The 19,937-nt window shown below is 39.4% G+C and overlaps 1 protein-coding gene across 1 annotated transcript in view; it reads left to right on the top strand.

The window, feature by feature from the left end:
* The window catches only part of PCOLCE2 (procollagen C-endopeptidase enhancer 2), a 28,853-nt gene extending 12,910 nt beyond the window's left edge, over window positions 1–15,943 (top strand). Inside the window, exons 5-9 of the mRNA XM_075418011.1 lie at window positions 1,866–2,002; window positions 6,905–7,059; window positions 10,713–10,796; window positions 12,841–13,008; window positions 14,639–15,943. Coding sequence (XP_075274126.1) covers window positions 1,866–2,002; window positions 6,905–7,059; window positions 10,713–10,796; window positions 12,841–13,008; window positions 14,639–14,769 — 675 coding nt within the window. The 3' untranslated portion in view covers window positions 14,770–15,943. The remainder of the gene's footprint in view (window positions 1–1,865; window positions 2,003–6,904; window positions 7,060–10,712; window positions 10,797–12,840; window positions 13,009–14,638) is intronic.
* The last annotated feature ends 3,994 nt before the right edge of the window (window positions 15,944–19,937 follow it).

Genomic DNA, 19,937 nt, shown 5'->3' with positions numbered 1-19,937 from the left:
TAAAAACTTTTCCTAATCTTGTACAGAAGATTTAAGAAAGGCTATATAAGCATAAAAATAAGGGCATTCTATCCTGTGCCTTTTGAAGATCCTGTTCCATAAATCTGCAAGTTTCTGAATATACGTTTTTCATGTACTGCAATAGTGGTTGTCTGCATGCAAATGAAGCAGAATTTTGACAGTGACAAAAGCCATTTCTGAGTAATTAGTGAATAAGCATCTCTTTGCAAGTGCACATGAAAAGCTGTTCACTCTTCCGTTTGCCAAAGATCAGGTTCTGCTGTCTGTACCTCCCTTTCACAAGCATGTCAGCAACAAAACAAGGTGCTTTTTTGCATCTAATACAAACCAATGATTACTTCATTTATTACAGAAGATGGAGGAGCTTCTTGTGATGGTGAAGAGCTTCTGCCATTAAATACTTCTTTACTAGCGCCAAGTGCACTTACGAACAATAGTAAAGCAGATATTATGGCCTGCTGTGTAGTCTGCATGTGGAAAAATTTAGCATTTCTGCTCCCTGTTGCATTACTTCTTTCCATACCATATTTTTTGATCACAAGCGTATAATTCAGATGGGTACTTCCATTTAAAGTGCATTTTTTCATCATGACAACAAGGTTTTTGAAACAAGCCTGTTACTCATCTCTGAAGCCAAGTACCCCTAGGTTACTCATACTTTATGGGAAACAAAATGATGCCTTACATATCTGAATAGCACAAAAGCATATCCAGGCAAAACTAAGACATCAGGTGACAACAGGCTATCATTCCTACGAATGTAGAATAAAATAATTTTTAACTATGGCAGTGAATCAAATAAAGCGCATGCGATGTACAAATGACTCCTTTTTCTTTGTGTAGTCCTAAAAGATTATTAATATAATCTTTGTTTGAGAGACCTTTAAAGAGACATCTTGCAGATCTACAATCAACACAATTCAGCGTTGTCACTCAAGCCTTATTTGTGCTATTTATGGGAAGGAGATGTGAATACTGTTGTGCTTCACATAAAGAAGCAACCTAAATGCATATATTACCTCTGTTTCAATCGTGCAGTTGTGTTGTGTCTTCCTTCCTTGCTACACACAACTGACAATCATACTGCAGGACCTGGTTTCAGAGTAGTAAATTCCTTTCCTGTTTTCATGTCCATTGATTTTCTTTCTGAAGTAGAAAAGTCTGTAACTGCAAGTCACATTGGAGATAGCGTCAGTACTGGAAATACCAGAGTTATGCTAGTTCTCACTTAAGACCTGTAAAGCCCTAACATTTCTGGAAATCGTGTATGGAAACACATTCCTTTAACTACTTACTTTGCCTTGGTTTTAGTCTTACTATTTACAAATTTTCTTTCTTCAATATTTTTGTTTCTGACCTTTTTATTTCTGCATCAAGTAAACAGCATTAGCGACCGCAGTGATTCAAACCCTGCTCTTAATGAAGTCAGTGAAATGGCTCTTACCAGCTTTGCCCTTGCTTTTTCTTTAGCATATCTTGAATGACACAATGACACTAAAAGCCCCCTTTCTGTGGTTTAGATTTATTACAGTTATTTTAAAAGCAGCGTAACACCTACTATCCTGTTTTCATTTGCTTATAAAAATAATTTTATCATAAGTTACGTGACTATATTTGAGAACAAAATATTTTATGGAATATTAGAGTCATCTGTTAAACCATTTGTTGGAGGGAAGTCACGTGGATTAAAATATTTTACTCCATAATTAAGTAGATTAAGGACTTTTCCTTTATGGAAAGAAAAATCAATTAGTACTTCATATGAAGAGGCCACTTACTATAAGAAGCACTGATAAATTCTGCATATCAACACCTTAATGAGCTATTTAAACTTTTCCCTGCAGCTAATAGAATTAAAGTTTGAGAAGTTTGATGTGGAGAGAGACAACTACTGCAGATATGACTACGTCGCAGTGTTTAATGGTGGGGAAATCAATGATGCTAAAAGAATTGGGAAGTACTGCGGAGACAGTCCACCAGCGTAAGTAACTTTCTTGAATTATGAACTTCACTACCACTATGCGTTATTTTGCTAACCATTCTGTACGAGGCTTCCAAAAGATTTCTATTCTTTTTTAAATTAAATATGACATTTTCTACCTCCAATTAAACTTCCAGGAATTGCTTAGTATCTTGTTTCTCCATAGGTTTTCCCTTTTTTCTCTCCCTCCGTGACTAGCCCTGGCTCCAACCCGTGTGCTGTCCTGTCCCTCAAGCCTCATTAGAGCACTGTCCAATAACACCAATGCTAATGCTACTGATATTGCTATAATACCAATATTAATGGTAGCTGAACACTAACATCACCTTGACACGTAAGTTTTGATTATAGATACTGAAGTACAAGGATCCAACCGAGCTCCCTAGCCCCTTGGCTCATTACTCACTTTATCTGGCTCATTTCCCCCTCAGCTGCTTCCCTTTTGCTGGTTCCCCGGCTGCTCCTTGCTTCGCTGCTCACCATCTCTTCCGCCTGTGCCCAGGCACATTCTCTCATGGCACAGATTGCTTTCCTGAGCATGCCGAGTAGCACAGCAGGCTTTCACCAGCTCTGCTAGCAAACTGCTGCCTCCAAACCCCCTCAGCACCACCACCCCTCAACCCACAACTCCCTTATCCCCCAAAAAGCAACCCATCCCAAGCCTCCCACAGCCCAAAAACCACCCTGAACCCAGCGAACGGCACTGTAACTATATAAATCAGGTCTAGCAATAGCAGATAATAATTATTCCCCAAAAAGTGTAAAGTTTTTTGGGTGTGGCTAGTAATTTTTAGCTATCCTTTCACATTATTCCTCTTCCATCAAGCTTCTTAAAGCTGAGTAGCTGTAGAAGATTAAGAGGACGCATTTTGTTTCAAGAAATACAATTGAAGACATATTAATATGTTATAAACAAATTAATATTTAACACATATTTTTTAAAAATTCATGGAGCTGTTTGGCCAGACTTACATGTCAGAAGTGGCAGCTAGTTTGATTTCCCAGAGCAACTAATTGTGGTACAGGGGGAGGAGGTGCACGCCTCAGTCTTTCTAAGCATAGCTTGCTAGACTGAGATTTACTGTGAGGGGTTTTTTGTGTTTTTTGTTTGGTTGGGTTTTATAAGGTTATGTAGTATAGACCTCAGGAGACGAGAGGGGAGGCAGACATTCTGTAGGGCTCTTTAAAAAGAGTCTTTGTAAAGATTTTTCTTCTCCATGCAGCAGCTATATGCAATAGCATGACAGTGCTAGAAATAGAGCAAGCTTAGGCCTACGGAAATTTATTAGAAATTTAGCAAGAATTTAATTAACGGTAGGGCTGCACCTGAAATATATTAACTTCAGTTTCCTTCAGCCACTTTAGGCTTTTGGTCTGGAGTTGTACTTTTTTTTTTCCCCTTTCTGTTGTTTGGGGTTTTTGTTTTGTTTTGTTTTGTTTTGTTTTCTATTTTTTCTTTCTTTCTTTCTGTTCTGCTACACCCCCACCCCCAATTTGAAACTTTCTATGTAAAGACATTTCTTTTCAGGCTTACATTCATTTCCTTCCAGGCCCCCTTTTTGTAGTAAGAAGTCACAAAAGCTGCTCTATAGAAAAATACTGATCACAGAGAGTCTTACGGGTAAGATTGCTCTTTAAGTGCTAGGTAATTCAGGCCACTAAAATGATGCAAGAGGCTAAATTCTAGCTGTAGTTACATACATAATCAATTCCTTGTTTTCAGGAATAACTTCATTTGCAAAAGCAAACTATCTTTCCATCTTGCCTCCAATCCGAAGATTGGAGATTCTGCAAGGCAGAGTCAGTAGTGAGTCCTCAAGGCAAGGAGGTGGGTTAGAAATCTTGGACATTCACTTCCACCTCTTTGCCAAATGACATTCAGAATGTTTCCATTTTTGCTTCACAGATGTATTCACAGCAAAGTGACTTCATACTTTATAGCTCAGAGCTTTACCTGGAAACTAAGATGAATTGTTGTGTTGCAGTGCTGTGGCACTTGGAGTGACTGCAGATGGACTGAATGGGTCTCCAAATGGGTGATGTGTTTCTTTGACCCAAATGTTGTAAGCATCTGTACATATTAGATAAAAACCCACCATCATCTGAAGTAAAAACACCCTCCCAAAAGGAATTCTATTGCAAACACTCCTCTCTCATTAGACAGAATAAAAAAAAGCAACCAGCAGGTGACAGATAGTAGTTACATTACTTAATACTTTATCACCAGGTAGACAGGTATTCCATCGATGAGCACAGCATGAGAACCTCCTTGTGACTTTGCAGCTCCATCCCTTACAACTCCACTGTTACTGCAGAACAGTAAGGTATTCACCTTCGAGCTACTGTAAAAAACCCCCAAAACTAACAGAATCTTGTGTTAGAAACACTTAACTAGTGATGTTCCATACAAATACCTTCAGTTCCTGCCATGAGTGTTTTGTTGTGTGCATGCTGGATCCAGAGGGCTGGAGCAAATGGAATTGCTTCCTAGTTGAACAGAGTTTAAGTCAGAAGCTTAATGATTAATTTGACTCACACTATATGTAAGTTGTGACATTTCAGACCTTTTCCCACGAGGTAAGAACTGAACTCCACAAGATCTCGTCCTTCCCTTGACTCTCAGAAGGCAGAAATGAACAAGACCCCTTACAGACGAGGCTAGCAGCCTCCAGTCCCTGGGACTGCGCTGCCTCTTTCCAGCTAAATCCCGGCCCAGCTGTACGGTACATTTTGCACTGTCAGGAACTGGTCTTGGCTGACAGGACAGTGCAAAAGGAAGAAGTCCCAGTTAGTCCCCAAGAGGCAACCAGGAGACATACCTAAACCACCTCTCAACTGTGGCTCGGCATCTATCCCCACACCATGTCAAAGCTGTAAATTGGGCTGCCAAACCCTAGTGGCCTTCAAAACACAGACATTTTAGGATGGACTTTGTGCAACAGGCAAATAAGGGCAGAAGACTGGGCTCAGACCCAGGCCCCATAGCTTAGAGATGAGATTTCCTGTTACAGAATGTTAGAAGTGTCCTGAAAGCCAATTTTATGATAGCATTGCTTCCTAACTGGAGATCTGGTATAGAGCTTGAACACAGTCTCTTCCCCTAGCAGAGTTGTATATAGGCAGCTTATATATCCAGTGAAAGGGGGAAAGTGTGGCTCTTGGGGATTTTCCACTAGCTCTGAAGAACCCTTATCAAAATTTATCAGCTGGGTTAAGAAAAACAGTAAGGACTAGACCAATGTTGTAAAAGAACCAGAAATCATGGTGTGTAAACTGAATTGTGAAGCAAGCCTTCTATAAGGAGTCTTAGCTGCGTGTCTGACACTAATTATGAAAGGTGGAACTCATTAACCAGCAGATACAGATAATGTAACATGGCATTCTGTAACAGAAACAGTGGAGACCTTGAACTCATATGGTGGTTGCAGAGATGAATTGAGATCCACCTGCAGACCAGCAAGCGGACAGTGTAACCAATTACCCGATTCCTAAATACAGTTACTACGATACATAAATAAATGGTACACATAATAATCACAATTTATTAGATGTAATTACTCAACCCTTCCCCCCTGCCTCTCAGACAAAAAGTATTTTTTAAAAAGACAGAATACACAGACTAGGTCAGATTTGCTGCTGTAGTCCTGGAGTTCAGGAAGCAGAAGCAAGCTCTGAGGCAGATGATAATCCTGCTGCATCCACAGCCTGTGCCAGTACTGCAGCAAGCGAGGCGTGATCTGTGCAACTACCACGGCATCGATGAATCTATAGAAATCCAGATAACCAGGGACTTACTTTTGGTTATGCTACACTCTGTCATCATAGTAAACTGATTTCTGAAACACCTGCTAAAAAACTGGGAGATGATCACAAGTTTTTACTTCAAAAGCCTGATTAAGTGTTTTGAAGTACTCTGGCTCATGATTCCTGTCAGACTTCCTGGGAAGAAACAACACAGTCATTTTAGTAAAAATATATCTTAAAACCACTTTCTGTTTTCCTTTCTCCTCACCAAGATTCTTTTGCCCCTTTATTTATTTTTCTCCCTCTCTACAAAAACTGTACGTTTGCTTGAAAAATTTGTGTTAGTAATTATGAGTGAATATTGAGACAAGGTCTGTGGAAAGCAGAATGAGAGGAGTGCTGCTTTGGCTACACTTGCATCCCGTACGATTCCTCTAACAGTAGTCTTAAAGGAAGTCCCATCACGCTACACCTACATCCAGAGGCAGTCAGGGTCACAGAAGGTACTATCCCGCTTAAGAACTGAAAGCCAATACACTGAACAGTGCTCGTTCATGACGTTTCAAATCCTAAGAAAAGAACTCCATTAGCTCTTCAGGGCCTTGGTAATGAATATCCAATCATTGACAAAAACTGAGCCCACAGAAATAATAACCCAAACCATTTTAATTTTAGTATTTTTGTCGAAGAATTACAGAATCCAACATTGAATTCATTTTCTTAAGGCCTTCCAGATGCTTAATAAGTTTTTCATTAAACAAAAATAAATTTTAAAAAAACCCAATTACTTTCCTCTGCTAAATAATGAGGATTTCTTTAATATATTTTCCTGCTATGTTAATCTAGCCCCTTCCATTCCATGGAAGTGGTCTGCAATAAAGTCACACAGACGAATTTAAAGACACTCATATTGACAGAACCTTCAAGAATGAGATGTTTAGCTGGTTCATCAGAGTGAGTTTCACACCCATAACACCAGTGTCTGTCTGACACGACAGCAAAGGAACACATATTTCAGTATTAATCTAGGGGTAGATACTATATTCAGACCATTAAGTGAAGCGCACTCTCATTTTTTGTAAGAAGAATCTTACTAATGCTCTTTGTCTTTGACATTCAAAGTAATGTTGGTGGCTTATTTTTTTTTTTCTATTTCAGGCCTATTCTGTCTGAGAGAAATGAGTTGCTCGTTCAGTTCTTGTCTGATTTAAGCTTAACAGCCGATGGTTTTATTGGCCATTATAAATTTAGACCAAAAAAGTTACCCACAACTACAGTTCCACCTACTACCACAACAGTCCCTGCTACCTCAAGTAAGTTTTACTGGCTTTATTTTATTTCTTAAAAAAATAAATTATTCCAGGACAAGGAGAGGGTTACGGAAAAATGTAATAGTATATTAAAAATTACAATTTAACGGTTTGTTACTATTTTAAATGTTGAGGGAATTAAAATTAATATATTCAAGGGAGAATCTAGTTAATGTTATTAAAAGCAAATGTATCCAGGTGAGAGTTCAGTGTAACAGTAACTTGCTCTAGCTGAATTTTCCTGTCTCTTCTCAATTTTTGACAGTTAATTAGCAAATTCCATAGAAGAATGGATGAGCAAAATTCTTCTGTCTAAGAAGATCTAATTATTTCAGGAAACAGTTTTATTTAAAGGAACTCTTTCTTCTATACAAGTTAATATGTAAAAATCTGATCATATTTTTCTTCATATAGTTATTAAGATCAAGCAAAATTGGTATGGAAGCCACCTGAGCCCTCTTCAGATTCAGTTGACATCCTGTCAAGATGACACTCTCCTAGAACTATTTTTATTTTAAAAAGTTCAGGGATTGGAACTTACAAAGAAATGTGTCACACTAAAAATAAGTTTCCTTTTATATTTAAGACTAGACAGCATATATGAAAGATCAGAGGAGGATTTCTCTGAAGGTATTGCCAAAACTACCTCATTACTGAGATACTGAAGGGATAAATTCTTACAATTTCTGTAACCTGAATGTGAGAGATTTAAGATACAGTTATAGCAGAAAACCAAATTATTTATGATGTTTTTTGCAACACATAACCTGATTTGTACTTAAAACGCATCAAAAGTCAGGACAGCAGTGGCATGTCAGCAGGAGACCAAGAAGATGTGGTGCTTAAATACTGATAATGAAAGGTATTTAAAATAGATGAAAATAAACATTATAAAAATGAAATCATAATGACCTGTAAATCATTCTGATGTGACTGCTAATAAAAAAATAATTCAGCTCCTCTTCACTAGAAAGCACTTCTTAATGAAGCTGTTAGTTCAAACGCTTGGTCTCAACTAATCCAGGCTGTCAGATATCTCACGCTGGATTTGTGCTCAGGGTTTTGCCATTTTTGCGCTGTGAGCTGTTTGTGTGTGCACATGAAAAAGAGGTTACTTTACTAATTAAATCCAAATAATTTTTTATAGCAATATCAGTGTTAGAAAATAAAACCAATGCAAAGTCACCTGAGAGGACCACAGAGGGAAGGTGTTCAAAAGGACTTGTCAGGCAGACAAAAATAGAAGTCCATTCAATGTCTGATCAGTTATGCATGGCGCAGGCATTTCTGATCCTAAAAACAAACCACAGCACACCAAACCTCTACAATTTAAATTTCTGATCAGTCATTTGCATTCAGAAGTGTCCAGTTCAAACAGACTTAGCTTATTCTCTTGCAAGTCAGACATATTCAAACTTGCAGAGAACTCCAGGCATTAATAAAACATTTAACTTTAGTAGGCACTTTCAAACAGTACCTCAGTCTCTATCTTACATAAAAATATTAGTAATTGAATAAATAATTAATACATTAATAAAAGTAATGAAGGTTAATCCAGTACAAATGGTTAAGGAATTGGTTTTCTTATTTCATTGGATCAAGTCATGCACTTGTCTGTCAATACGGCCACATGTGAAATGGTAGGCAACTGAACTTTTCATTCAGATCTTCTCCAGCTCCTGTTTTGGTAAAGTACCTTGCCTGTCTGTACAAACAACAGGCAGCCTCTACTGACAAATCACAGCAAAGTTAGTCACCTACCAAAGTTTACTAAACTCAAAAGTAAAACTTGAAGTATTAACACACACAACAAAAAAACACCTGAGAGGACCAAACAAGAATATTTTATAATGCATAATCCTAGTTTTAAATTTAGAAAAATCAGAGCACCTCAGTGAATTTTTGGCCGCTACTGTACTGGCATGCACCTGTGACGCATCTACGTGCTACATTTCTTATTTTTCTACTACGGACACTGAATTGAAAGACTCAAGGAACACTAAATTCTTAGGGTTTTTTTGATGTGTTGCATGTAGCATTGAGATAGGAGGTACTTGCCTGACCTAGCAAATGACGCTGTGGGACAGGGAAACTAATTAAATAGCATGGCACCCTGCCAAGCGCTAACTACAATTTAAAACATAATCTGAAAAATTGTCATTTAGTTTAAAGTTCTAGGAGCCAAATATAGTGTATTCTTTCTACATTGTATTCTACACAGAAGTCACTTTATAAAAATCAACTCAGCATATAATTAAAAATATTTTTAGAAATACACACTGGTATGAAAGAACTATGGAGACACATCAAGGCAGCAGAAGTGATGGCAGTGGGAGTTTCACTCCCATGACCGTGTAGATCTGACTGTAGGACTGAGGCTACATCATGCAGAATATGACTAGATGTACCTCCACAGACATAGTAACTTGCCCTTCAGAACACTTTTCCTTGTGGGAGGCATTTAACTTTCTAAAGAGTCTCACTGAATACCCATCATGTGAAGACTGGAGAAAAAAGAGCAAACAACCCCAAGTCAATGAAACATATGGGGTCCAAATTTTAAACTTTGGATTTCAAAGGCAAAACAATGAGCATGCAGATCTTCTAACAGTCATGGACATAACTGAAGCCAAAGTAGTTTTAATGCCATTCAGTTGAATCTCAGAAACTTGCAAAATTGTAAAAAGAATCCATTCATTCAATTAAAAGTACAAGTATAAATTACTGATCAGAAAATTAGTCACAAGTTCTTTTTCAGAAAGTATAGGCTGAATAAAACTTCTGCAAAATGTTCCATTTTAAAGAAAGTTTAAAAATGCAAAGATATTCTTCATAACTAATTTAGTTTTTCTTGGAAATTAAGGCTAGGTAGGAGTTTGGGTTTTTTTAATCTGTCTCAGCTCCATGTTTCCAATAATTATGATGTCATTCACCAGTTCCAAACAAACTTGAAAAGTGCATAAAAGCCTTAAAAATACTGCATTCCCACATTATGTAGAAAGGGTTAGCTGAGTAAAGTATATATTAACATCCACCCAAGGAGGAAAAACACCCTGAAGTGTATTCACTTGTTTATAAACAAACCATTCTGTTTTAGAGAGGAAATGTCAACCCGTAATATTAAATAGATATTTCAAACACTATGGTGTGTTTCAAAATGTCGTCAGTAAAAAATATACAATACTACATGTCTTGAAGCTATGTGAAAAATTTAGGACAGGAATTTGAACTCTGATCTCTTCCATCACAGTACAGTAATTTCAGATAAAAGGCCACCCCCTGTCTCTGAAGTGTTACTGTAATGTAATGTTATGATACTTTAAGTGTACTACTAGGGCTGTATGGCAACAGGCAGCAACACTAAGTAAGGTACATATTTAAGATCACACTGCAATCAACTGTAAATTTTCTGTAACATCCCATTCTGTAAGGTCATTAGAACAGATACGTCACTGAGACATGTGAAAAGACGATGAGTGCAGGTGACGGCAGAGAAAAGGAATATTGCTATTGTGGTGGTCATCCCTTGCAATACCAGATCTCGTTATTGTACACACCAGGATTATTCATCTTTCTTCTTGCTTTTAAACATACGGCTTTGCATTTATATCAAATACCTCACTTCAATTTCAATTTACTTTTTGCTCTTCAAAAAGTTGTGAAACCTACAGTTGCCCTGTGCCAGCAAAAGTGTAAGAGGAGCGGGACTCTCGAAAGCAGTTATTGTTCAAGCAACTTTGGTAAGGAAGCAAAGTTTGTTTCTTTTTAATTATTCATTTGGCAGTGTGCTTTTAGACTCACAGGAGTTTTACCAGATGTAGTTCTGAGTTACCCTTAATATACAGGCTATATTTTTGTACTATCTTATGTGTGTATCTGGCATTAGTATCTGTGTTTCGCTCAATACATGCTTGGAGATATTCTGAAATAGGGACTGTGCATATGTCTGAAACACACTTTCTCAATCTGAAATGCAAATGACAGTGGAAGGCAACCTCCTGCAGGGAAGTATTGATTCAGTTACTGTATCGTCATCTCATCTGTCTGTAACCACCCAATACAGATTTCATGCTGTACTTGCTGACTATTCCACAGTTTATAGACTTCCAAAATATTTTTAAAAGAAGTTGGAAGGCATGGAAGCTTACAAGCACTGCTTTCCGTACACAGACACAAATTGAAAAATGGAAAATCACTCAGGAAAAATGGTGTCTGCTGCATATTTGGATGGCATTGTCACTGCTGATTTGTTCATTTATATCTCAGAGTATTTTCCCATATTAATACTGGAAGCTTTTTTAATCCTCTGTAACATGCCTAAAAAATTGATGGGACAACTTTCCACCTCCCACAGCACTTTGTTTGTTTGTTTTAATCTAACTTTATAGCCCATCCCATGAGATTAGGGGAAATCTGTTGTTTCAGGAAAGTGGGGACAGCTTTGCATCGTTTTGCCAGAAAAACAGCTGAGGGCTGTGGCTGTACTCTCCAGCAGAACGGAGTCACTGTGGCATGACCCCTTACCACTCTTGGCCACCAGCCTCTTTTAGTCTGCAGCCAGTATAGGCTGGCCCAAGACAAAAAGAAGCAGGTAGGGAAAAAAAAAAAAAATTGGTGTCCCCTTACTGAGCACACCTCAGCTCTTGTGGCTGATGGTAAATGGCACTGTACAAAACTTGTTCTTTTTCCTCTAGCATCAGCGTAATAAATCATGTTCACTCTCACTTTTTGTCAAATACTTGAATTTTTTGTCTCTTCCATGGCAAGAGTAAAAGTATTTTATATGCTATTGTGAATGCAAGTGTATCCTAAAGTAAGAACAGAAACTGTGCTGTTTGTAGAATATGATTTATTCCAGGTTTATTTTCTAAATTCATAAAGTCAGCAAGTAATAGCCATTTCTCTTTCATCACGCATTTCTTTTTTCTTGTTTCTAGAAATATAACTGCAATACCCAGCATTTTAATATCCGCAGTTCTCTTTTGATTGAACTTGAACATTCCCAATTAATTAAAGCTCTCGAATTAAAGGAAGATAATGTGCAAATTTACAAATGCCTAACCTGAGGTGTGGATTATGCAGACTTCTGCAATAAATCCCACGCGCATACTTGATAAATGAAGATCTAACTGATCCTATGATAGAATAGCTTATTTACAAAAGGTGATCTGAGAAGAAAAAAACCTGCTAATACCATTTACCGTTCCCTTTTGATAACTGAAGATGGCCTACAAGTTAATATAGTCATCCTAGAAAAAAAATGGTATCTTTATTTTCATACTGAGAGGTCTTTGAGAGTTATGATAGTCTAATCTGTAGTCTAAATTTAGCTGAAATTGGCAAATTTGTATCAGTATCAGGCCTCAGACAGATCACAATCTAGCTCCTAGGGCATGAACTATTCCCTGCTACTCATCTGAGAGTGTCAGAGAGCTGGGAATTCAGCTTTTGGCTACAATGTTTTCAATTCAGCTTCTCCACTGTTTTAAAATTAGTCATAAAAAGTAGTATCAAATTGTACTGTTTAATTGAAATTATCAAAACCTAGAACTGGGCTTGCAAGAGACCGATACATTCGAGGAACGGTTTTATACTTGGTGTTACCAATATTTGTGAGTAGCGAGTTACCCATTACAGGCGATACCCACATTTTAGTAACTGTTTCCAGCATTGTTTCCTTCCTTCTTACAGACTAATATACTACTCAGTTTTTATGATGCCTCAAAATTTCTATCTAAAAAATAATAAAAATGTATCAAATGTATCATATGTCTTTTCTTCTAGTAATAACTGGAACTGTAATCACAGCAATAACGCGGGCTGGCAGTCTGCATGCAACAATATCAATCATTAATGTATATAAGGAGGGAAATTTAGCAATTCAACAAGCCGGCAAGAGTATGAGTGCCAAGATTATTGTTGTATGTAAGCAGTGTCCTCTCATCAGAAGAGGTAGGTACACAAAAATAACTGCTTTGTGTGTTTATAGAAGACAACAGTTTTGAAAACTGCTATTTGAAATAGGACCACAAAAATCGGTAAAATTATAGTAATTGTTTCTATAATCAGCAACTAATATTATAATCAATTTAAGATAAAAATAACTAGTTATCCAGGTTTATACTGAATTTTTAATTTTTACTTATAAAGGATCACACTCATGTAGATGAAAGGAGTTTGAAAAACTTTTTTCTTCTTTTCAAACCCACGTGATATACAGTAAAATCTGATTTGGTTCTCTTATGTGAAGCTCAGTTAGATTTTGATTTTATGTGAACATATTTTGGAGCTATTTTTCATACACAGTTATGCAAAAGGGAAAAACAACTGCATACTAAACCTAGAAGAGCAGTATGTCACAGCAAATGACAAAAATCAACCTTTCCCTGTGGCTTCTCTCCTGCATATATTTACATCTTTACTGTAGAAATACTAGTAGTACTAAACCCGTTCTATATCTCCAAACAGCCAGTATTTGTAGAGCTGTCTTGAACAGTATTGTACAGTGTGGATCAACCAAGATAATTTCCAGTTAACTGTAACAAGGGCTACCTAGATGGTGTTATAAGAAATACTGAGACTATGTTTCATTGAAGTAACTAAGTAAAAAAAAAAACAGTTTTCAGCCCTGCCTCCTGAGTAAACAGGTGGAGCAGGAGAACATAAATGGAACCATAGCAGAAAACAGTCAATTTAATTAGCATTAAAAAAAAAAACCTGATAACATTCAGGATACTACTGGTATTTAAGCATGTTAATTCAAAGTGGGCAGTACCAATGTGAAAAACCCTTGTCAGAAACTAGCTTTTGCTTTTACCTCTGGTTCTCTGGAAACTAATCTGTCTGGGAGACATAGTAATATCCTTGGTAGAACAAATTGTCTCCTTTTAGGCAGACCGCTGGCTCCAAACCATACACTTCTGTTTCTCTTCCTAAATCTCCATGAACTGTGGAATAGTCATTACTTAATGTCTAAACTTTTCTGCTTATACCCCTATAACACCACTCTTTCCAGCCTAAGGCCTTGCAAACCCCTAACCCTTCTAAGCCATAAAAATATGCAAATCCATCTGATTTCTCCACAGCCAGTGCTTATCACACAGTAAGCCCACCTTGCTTGCCTGACTGCCTCTCTATAAAATGTGTACGTCTTTGGGGGAGGAAAAGAGAATGAAACGACTTTTAAGTGCATTATTCTTTCAGTCTATTATCCTGAAAGTTGAGCAAATGAGAAAATATTCAAAATGAATGAGATAACTTACATTCCACTTTGAGTGTCAGTAGCTATCCAGCGTTTATACTGCATTTATGATGTTGTTCAGACTCATTCTGACAGTCTACATTCAATTAATATATCTTACATATTTCATTATGTAATAGTTACTTATCTACTTGATTTTTATGTAACTGTACTTTATCGCATAACAAGCATGGCAAAGGTGGGTAAGGAAGTATAAGCTTTACATAGGAAAAAAATGTTAGAAAGCATTGGTAACAGAGTGCAAATGAACAGAGACCACAGATACAGAACTATACTTACCGTATCAATTTCTGCCTTGTAATCTCATGCTCTCCTTTGTAGGTTTAAACTACATCATCATGGGCCAGGTAGAAGAAGATGGTAGAGGCAAAGTCTTTCCTAACAGCTTTGTCATGAGTTTTAAGACTAAGAATTCAAAAATCCTAAATGCCTTGAAAAACAAAACATGTTAAAACTAAACTCTGCAGCTGCATTCTATCATCTCTCTTGAAAAATAATTTTCACTTACTATAAGTCATGAAAATACAACTGACTGTCAACACTAAGACCATGCTCACCCTTTGTTCCCTCCCACCCACCTAAGCACACCCTGGCACAAAGTAGTATCCATGTATGTGTACCTGTCAAGACTAGAACAGATCCTCCGAAGTCTTAAAGCTGAAGATGTGCAGCACAGCCATCTGATCTCAAACATACCAAATTCCAATTACTTGGAAGGTGTTAATTTATAATTGTCCAATTTTTTAAGGAGTTATGTATGTAAAATAAGAATTCTAAGTGCAATATTTATAGTAACTCATTTTAACTTAGCTTTTTCTCTAAAGTTGTTTTATTACATGGATTTCTGCATTATTATCTGTGCTTAATAAAATATTTTCAGATTAAATCATACACCAACTAGTTATTCATTATGTATGAAGTGAGGCAGGCTCAACATAGACACTGTTTTGATCATTTACATGCTTTTGATGGTTTGGATCTCGCACAGTATGACTGAGACTACACTTCCTTGCTGATTAAGGGCCTGATTGTTCTCCCATTGAAGTCAGTAAATCATTGATTTGAACAGGAACTGGATTTACTCTTCAAAGAGCAAGACAAATGTAAAACTGTACAATGCTTTTCTCTGTTGATGACTATATTCTAGTTGGAAAGTGTCACTATTACGTTACACCAGCTAATTAAGGAGGAGGAAGGAAGGAATTCATTTAGTGGTGGCAAAGTACACATGCAAATAGTGCAAATTTTTGTCTCTACTGGGAAAGGACAGACAATACAGCAATGCTCAGTCTGGCACCAGTAGTGCAAATAGTAACATATCTGCCTAATTTATTTCATTCCTATATGCACAAAGTTGACCAAGTAGCTACTTTGAGAGTAAGGGAAGGAACAGACTGGAAGCAGCCGGACAATGTCACAGTGTTAAGAGATCTTTGTCAGGTCTGTCTTGTTGTGTATGGTTATTTGTTACTTTGAAACTGAAAGGCTAGAACCGAAGATGGAGGAATACAAACAGATTATAGGTAAAGACTAATACTGAGAAGCTGAAGAACATTCTGGTCAAAAGCAGATATGAAATACATGCTTTTCGAACTGGGTAAAACTTGAACACAAATAAAAATGACATGGAAGGAACAGTATCTAAGATCCCTTTAAGCACTTCTTTTCCTCATACATAAGTACCCTACCAGAGTTCTTTTAATAATCTGTAACCATTGGCAGGAAACTAATGAGACACACATTCCCTGTTGGAAGTACTCCTTGCTTATTTCAGTAGCGGAATGCGGATTACCATTCCTCTTCAATTACTGATTCTCATATGCAGTGCCAAGAGGTACTGCCACAGTGCCGCTCAGTAGCACAGCAGCGTCTGTTCCGAAGACTGAGCGGGTAGCTGGGCTGGAGACAAAAGAATCAGAGGGAGGCACAAGGGTATGTAACGGCTGCACTGGCAGCTCACATCAAACAGCTCAGTGCTGCAACCACACTTTGCAGACTGCTAGGCCTTTGCCTTACTGACTAAACCAAACAGCATTTCTGTACGGGAATGACAGAAGCATTTGTTTGCAAAGCAGATTAATTTTGTAATTTTAGAATTTTAATTTTAATTTTCCACTGTGGATTCCTACGCAGATCAAGGGGTTTTATGCGCAGTGCTCCCTGCATTTCTCAGCAGCAGCCTGGGGAGAAGCAATGCAGAAATCATGCTCAGAACTGTCTTGAACTACAATAGTCTATTTTTATTTATGATGACATGACCATCTGTCATGCAACTTTTTTCAGTGAGGCAAGAAGAGTCTGGCAGCCTGCTCCTCCTCTCCCAATTGGTAGGTAGGGAAAGCTCCTGCCTGCTCTTCTCTCAAGAGTCCCTTTAGACCAGTTTCCCAAATCAAAGCACTGAGAGCAGTAGCCCTGCTACCTGGAACAGGAGCCAGGACTCGGAGCAGTGCCAGTTTTCTCAAGTAAGAATCAGTTACAAAACAGAGGTAACACTTATTACAAGTTTTCAAAAGCACGTATAGAGACTGTAAACTTCAGACATTTAAAATCCAACCTGCAACCAAACAAAATTAAAATTATCTAATGGCAATATAATTTCTGCAATAATTTCAACAGAAATAATAAACAAAACCATAGCATAACAAGCGTGGAAAATAAGCTGACTTTCAGCAATGAATGGTTTTGACCTTTCTGCTGCAAATGGAGGTAGCATGAAAATTTCTCTCTCCGTTTTTCATTCATCAAGGCAAAGTTAGCTCTAAGACAAAACAGATATTAACATGAAAAAAAAATCAACATTTTTCAGTAGTCTCAAAAACCCCACTTAGTCCTTTCATGACCTGCACTAATACATGTACAAAGATATTCTGAATCCTATAGGCATGTAAACTCCAGCTTCTCCAAACTTCTCCCTCTTTTTGACATCCCGGTTTAAAGAATCACAGAGTGGTAGGGGTTGGAAGGGACCTCTGTGGGTCATATAGTCCAAACCCCCTGCTGAAGCAGGGTCACCTACAGCAGGCTGCAGAGGACATTGTCCAGGCGGGTCTTGAATATCTCCAGAGAAGGAGACTCCACCACCTCCCTGGGCAGCCTGTTCCAGTGCTCCATCACCCTCAGAGGGAAGAAGTTCTTCCTCATGTTCAGACGGAACTTCCTGTGCTTCAGTTTGTGCCCTTTGCCCCTTGTCCTGTCACTGAGCACTACTCAAAAGAGCTTGGCCCCATCCTCCTGACACCCACCCTTCAGATATTTATAAGCATTTATTAGGTCCCCTCTCAGCCTTCTCTTCTTCAGGCTGAACAAGCCCAGCTCCCTCAGCCTCCCCTCGTAGGAGAGATGCTCCAGTCCCCTCACCATCCTCGTAGCCCTCCGCTGGACTCTCTCCAGCAGCTCCTCATCTTTCTTGAACTGGGGAGCCCAGAACTGGACACAGTACTCCAGATGAGGCCTCACTAGGGCAGTGTAGAGGGGAAGGAGAACCTCCCTCGACCTGCTGGCCACACTCCTCCTAATGCACCCCAGGATGCCATTGGCTTTCTTGGCAGCCAGGGCACACTGCTGGCTCACCAGGACACCCAGGTCCCTCTCCGCAGAGCTGCTCTCCAGCAGGTCCACCCCAAGCCTGTACTGATGCATGGGGTTGTTCCTCCCCAGGTGCAGGACTCTGCATTTGCCTGTGTTGAACCTTATCAGGTTCCTCTCTGCCCAACTTTCCAGCCTGTCCAGGTCACGCTGAATGGCAGCACAGCCTTCCGGTGTATCTACCACACCTCCCAGTTTGGTGTCATCAGCAAACTTGCTGAGGGTACATTCTAACTCTTCATCCAGGTCCTTGATGAAGAAATTAAACAAGGCTGGGCCCAGTACTGACCCCTGAGGGACACCACTAGTTACCGGCCTCCAACTAGACTCAGCGCCGCTGATGACAACCCTCCGAGTTCTGCCATTCAGCCAGTTCTCAATCCACCTCACCGACCACTCATCCAGCCCACACTTCCTGAGCTTCCCTAGGAGGATATTATGGGAGACTGTGTCAAAAGCCTTGCTGAAGTCTAGGTAGACAACATCCACAGCTCTCCCTTCATCTACCCAGCCAGTCATGTCATTGTAGAAAGCTATCAGATTGGTCAAGCATGATTTCCTCTTGGTGAATCCATGCTGACTACTCCTGATAACCTTCTTTTCCTCCACTTGCTTGATGATGGCCTCCAGGATAAGCTGCTCCATCAGCTTTCCCAGGATGGAGGTGAGGCTGACCGGCCTGTAGTTCCCTGGGTCCTCCTTCTTGCCCTTTTTGAAGATTGGAGTGACATTGGCCTTTCTCCAGTCCTCGGGCACCTCTCCTGTCCTCCAGGAACCCTCAAACATCATGGAGAGTGGCTCAGCAATGACATCCGCCAGCTCCCTCAGCACTGGTGAGTGCATTCCATCGGGGCCCATGGATTTGTGGACGTCCAGATCACTTAAGCGATCCCTCACACAGTCCTCCTCGACCAAGGGAAAGTTGTCCTCTCTGTAGGCTTCCTCTCTTACCTCCGGGGCCTGGGATTCCTGAGGGCCAGTCTTAGCACTGAAGACTGAAGCAAAGAAGGCATTCAGTAGCTCTGCCTTCTCTGCATCCTCCATCACCAGGACACCCGCCTCATTCAGCAGCGGCCCCACATTGTCCCTAGCCTTCCTTTTGCTGCTGATGTAGTTGAAGAAGCCCTTCTTGTTGTTTTTGACATCCCTTGCCAGCTTCAATTCCAGATGGGCTTTGGCCTTCCTCGTCGCATCCCTGCACGCTCTGACCACATTCCTGTACTCTTCCCAAGTGGCCTGCCCCTCTTTCCACATTCCATGGACCTTTCTCTTCCACCTGATCTCTGCTAGAAGCTCCTTGTTTAACCATGCAAGTCTCCTGCCTCCTTTGCTCGATTTCTTTCTCAGGGGGATGCACCGCTCCTGAGCATGGAGGAAGTGATGTTTAAACAGCGACCAAAGAAGTATCACAGACACCTAAAATTTTGTCTCTGTGCTTGTCCAGAACTTCCTGTGAGTGTGCATCAGGGAGATCTCTGAGCTCCAACATCTGCAGGCTGCTTCTGGAACAGCCAGTACGAAATTGCCAAATGAGAAAGCAATAGCATGTTCAATACATGTGAACTAGGAAAATCTAAATGATAAGATTGACTAAATAGTACCAAGCACTCTGTATTGATTAGTAGCCACGTAGATAGGAAGACTGCAGCAGCTTTCAGACAAGGCAGAGATGCAAAGTGTCAAACACAGGTACTACAGAGGACAAACTTCCCTCTCTGGTACCTATACCTTTACAGGCGTGTATTTCAGGAACAAAACAAAAACTCCGGGACCCCCAGTTCCAATCCAAACCCCCCAAAAGTGCCTTGAAATAAGACAATTCTTCCTAAGGACACATCTACACTGTAGTAGAAGACAGTGCCACGTGACAATGACCGAGCTAGCTCTGGGTGACTCTGTATCAAAAGCAAGTAGAAACAGCTCCACTAGCATGCTGGCTCACACAGATAAACACCCCCAGCTTCCCCAAAGAACTGATCAGCGTGAGTCAAGTGTCAAGGAGCAAATAGCGTATCTAGAATCCAATCTGGCATGT

Source organism: Opisthocomus hoazin, chromosome 4 (genome assembly GCF_030867145.1).
Source record: "Opisthocomus hoazin isolate bOpiHoa1 chromosome 4, bOpiHoa1.hap1, whole genome shotgun sequence".
Lineage (NCBI taxonomy): Eukaryota > Metazoa > Chordata > Aves > Opisthocomiformes > Opisthocomidae > Opisthocomus > Opisthocomus hoazin.
This window is presented reverse-complemented; position numbering and strand designations above follow the sequence as displayed.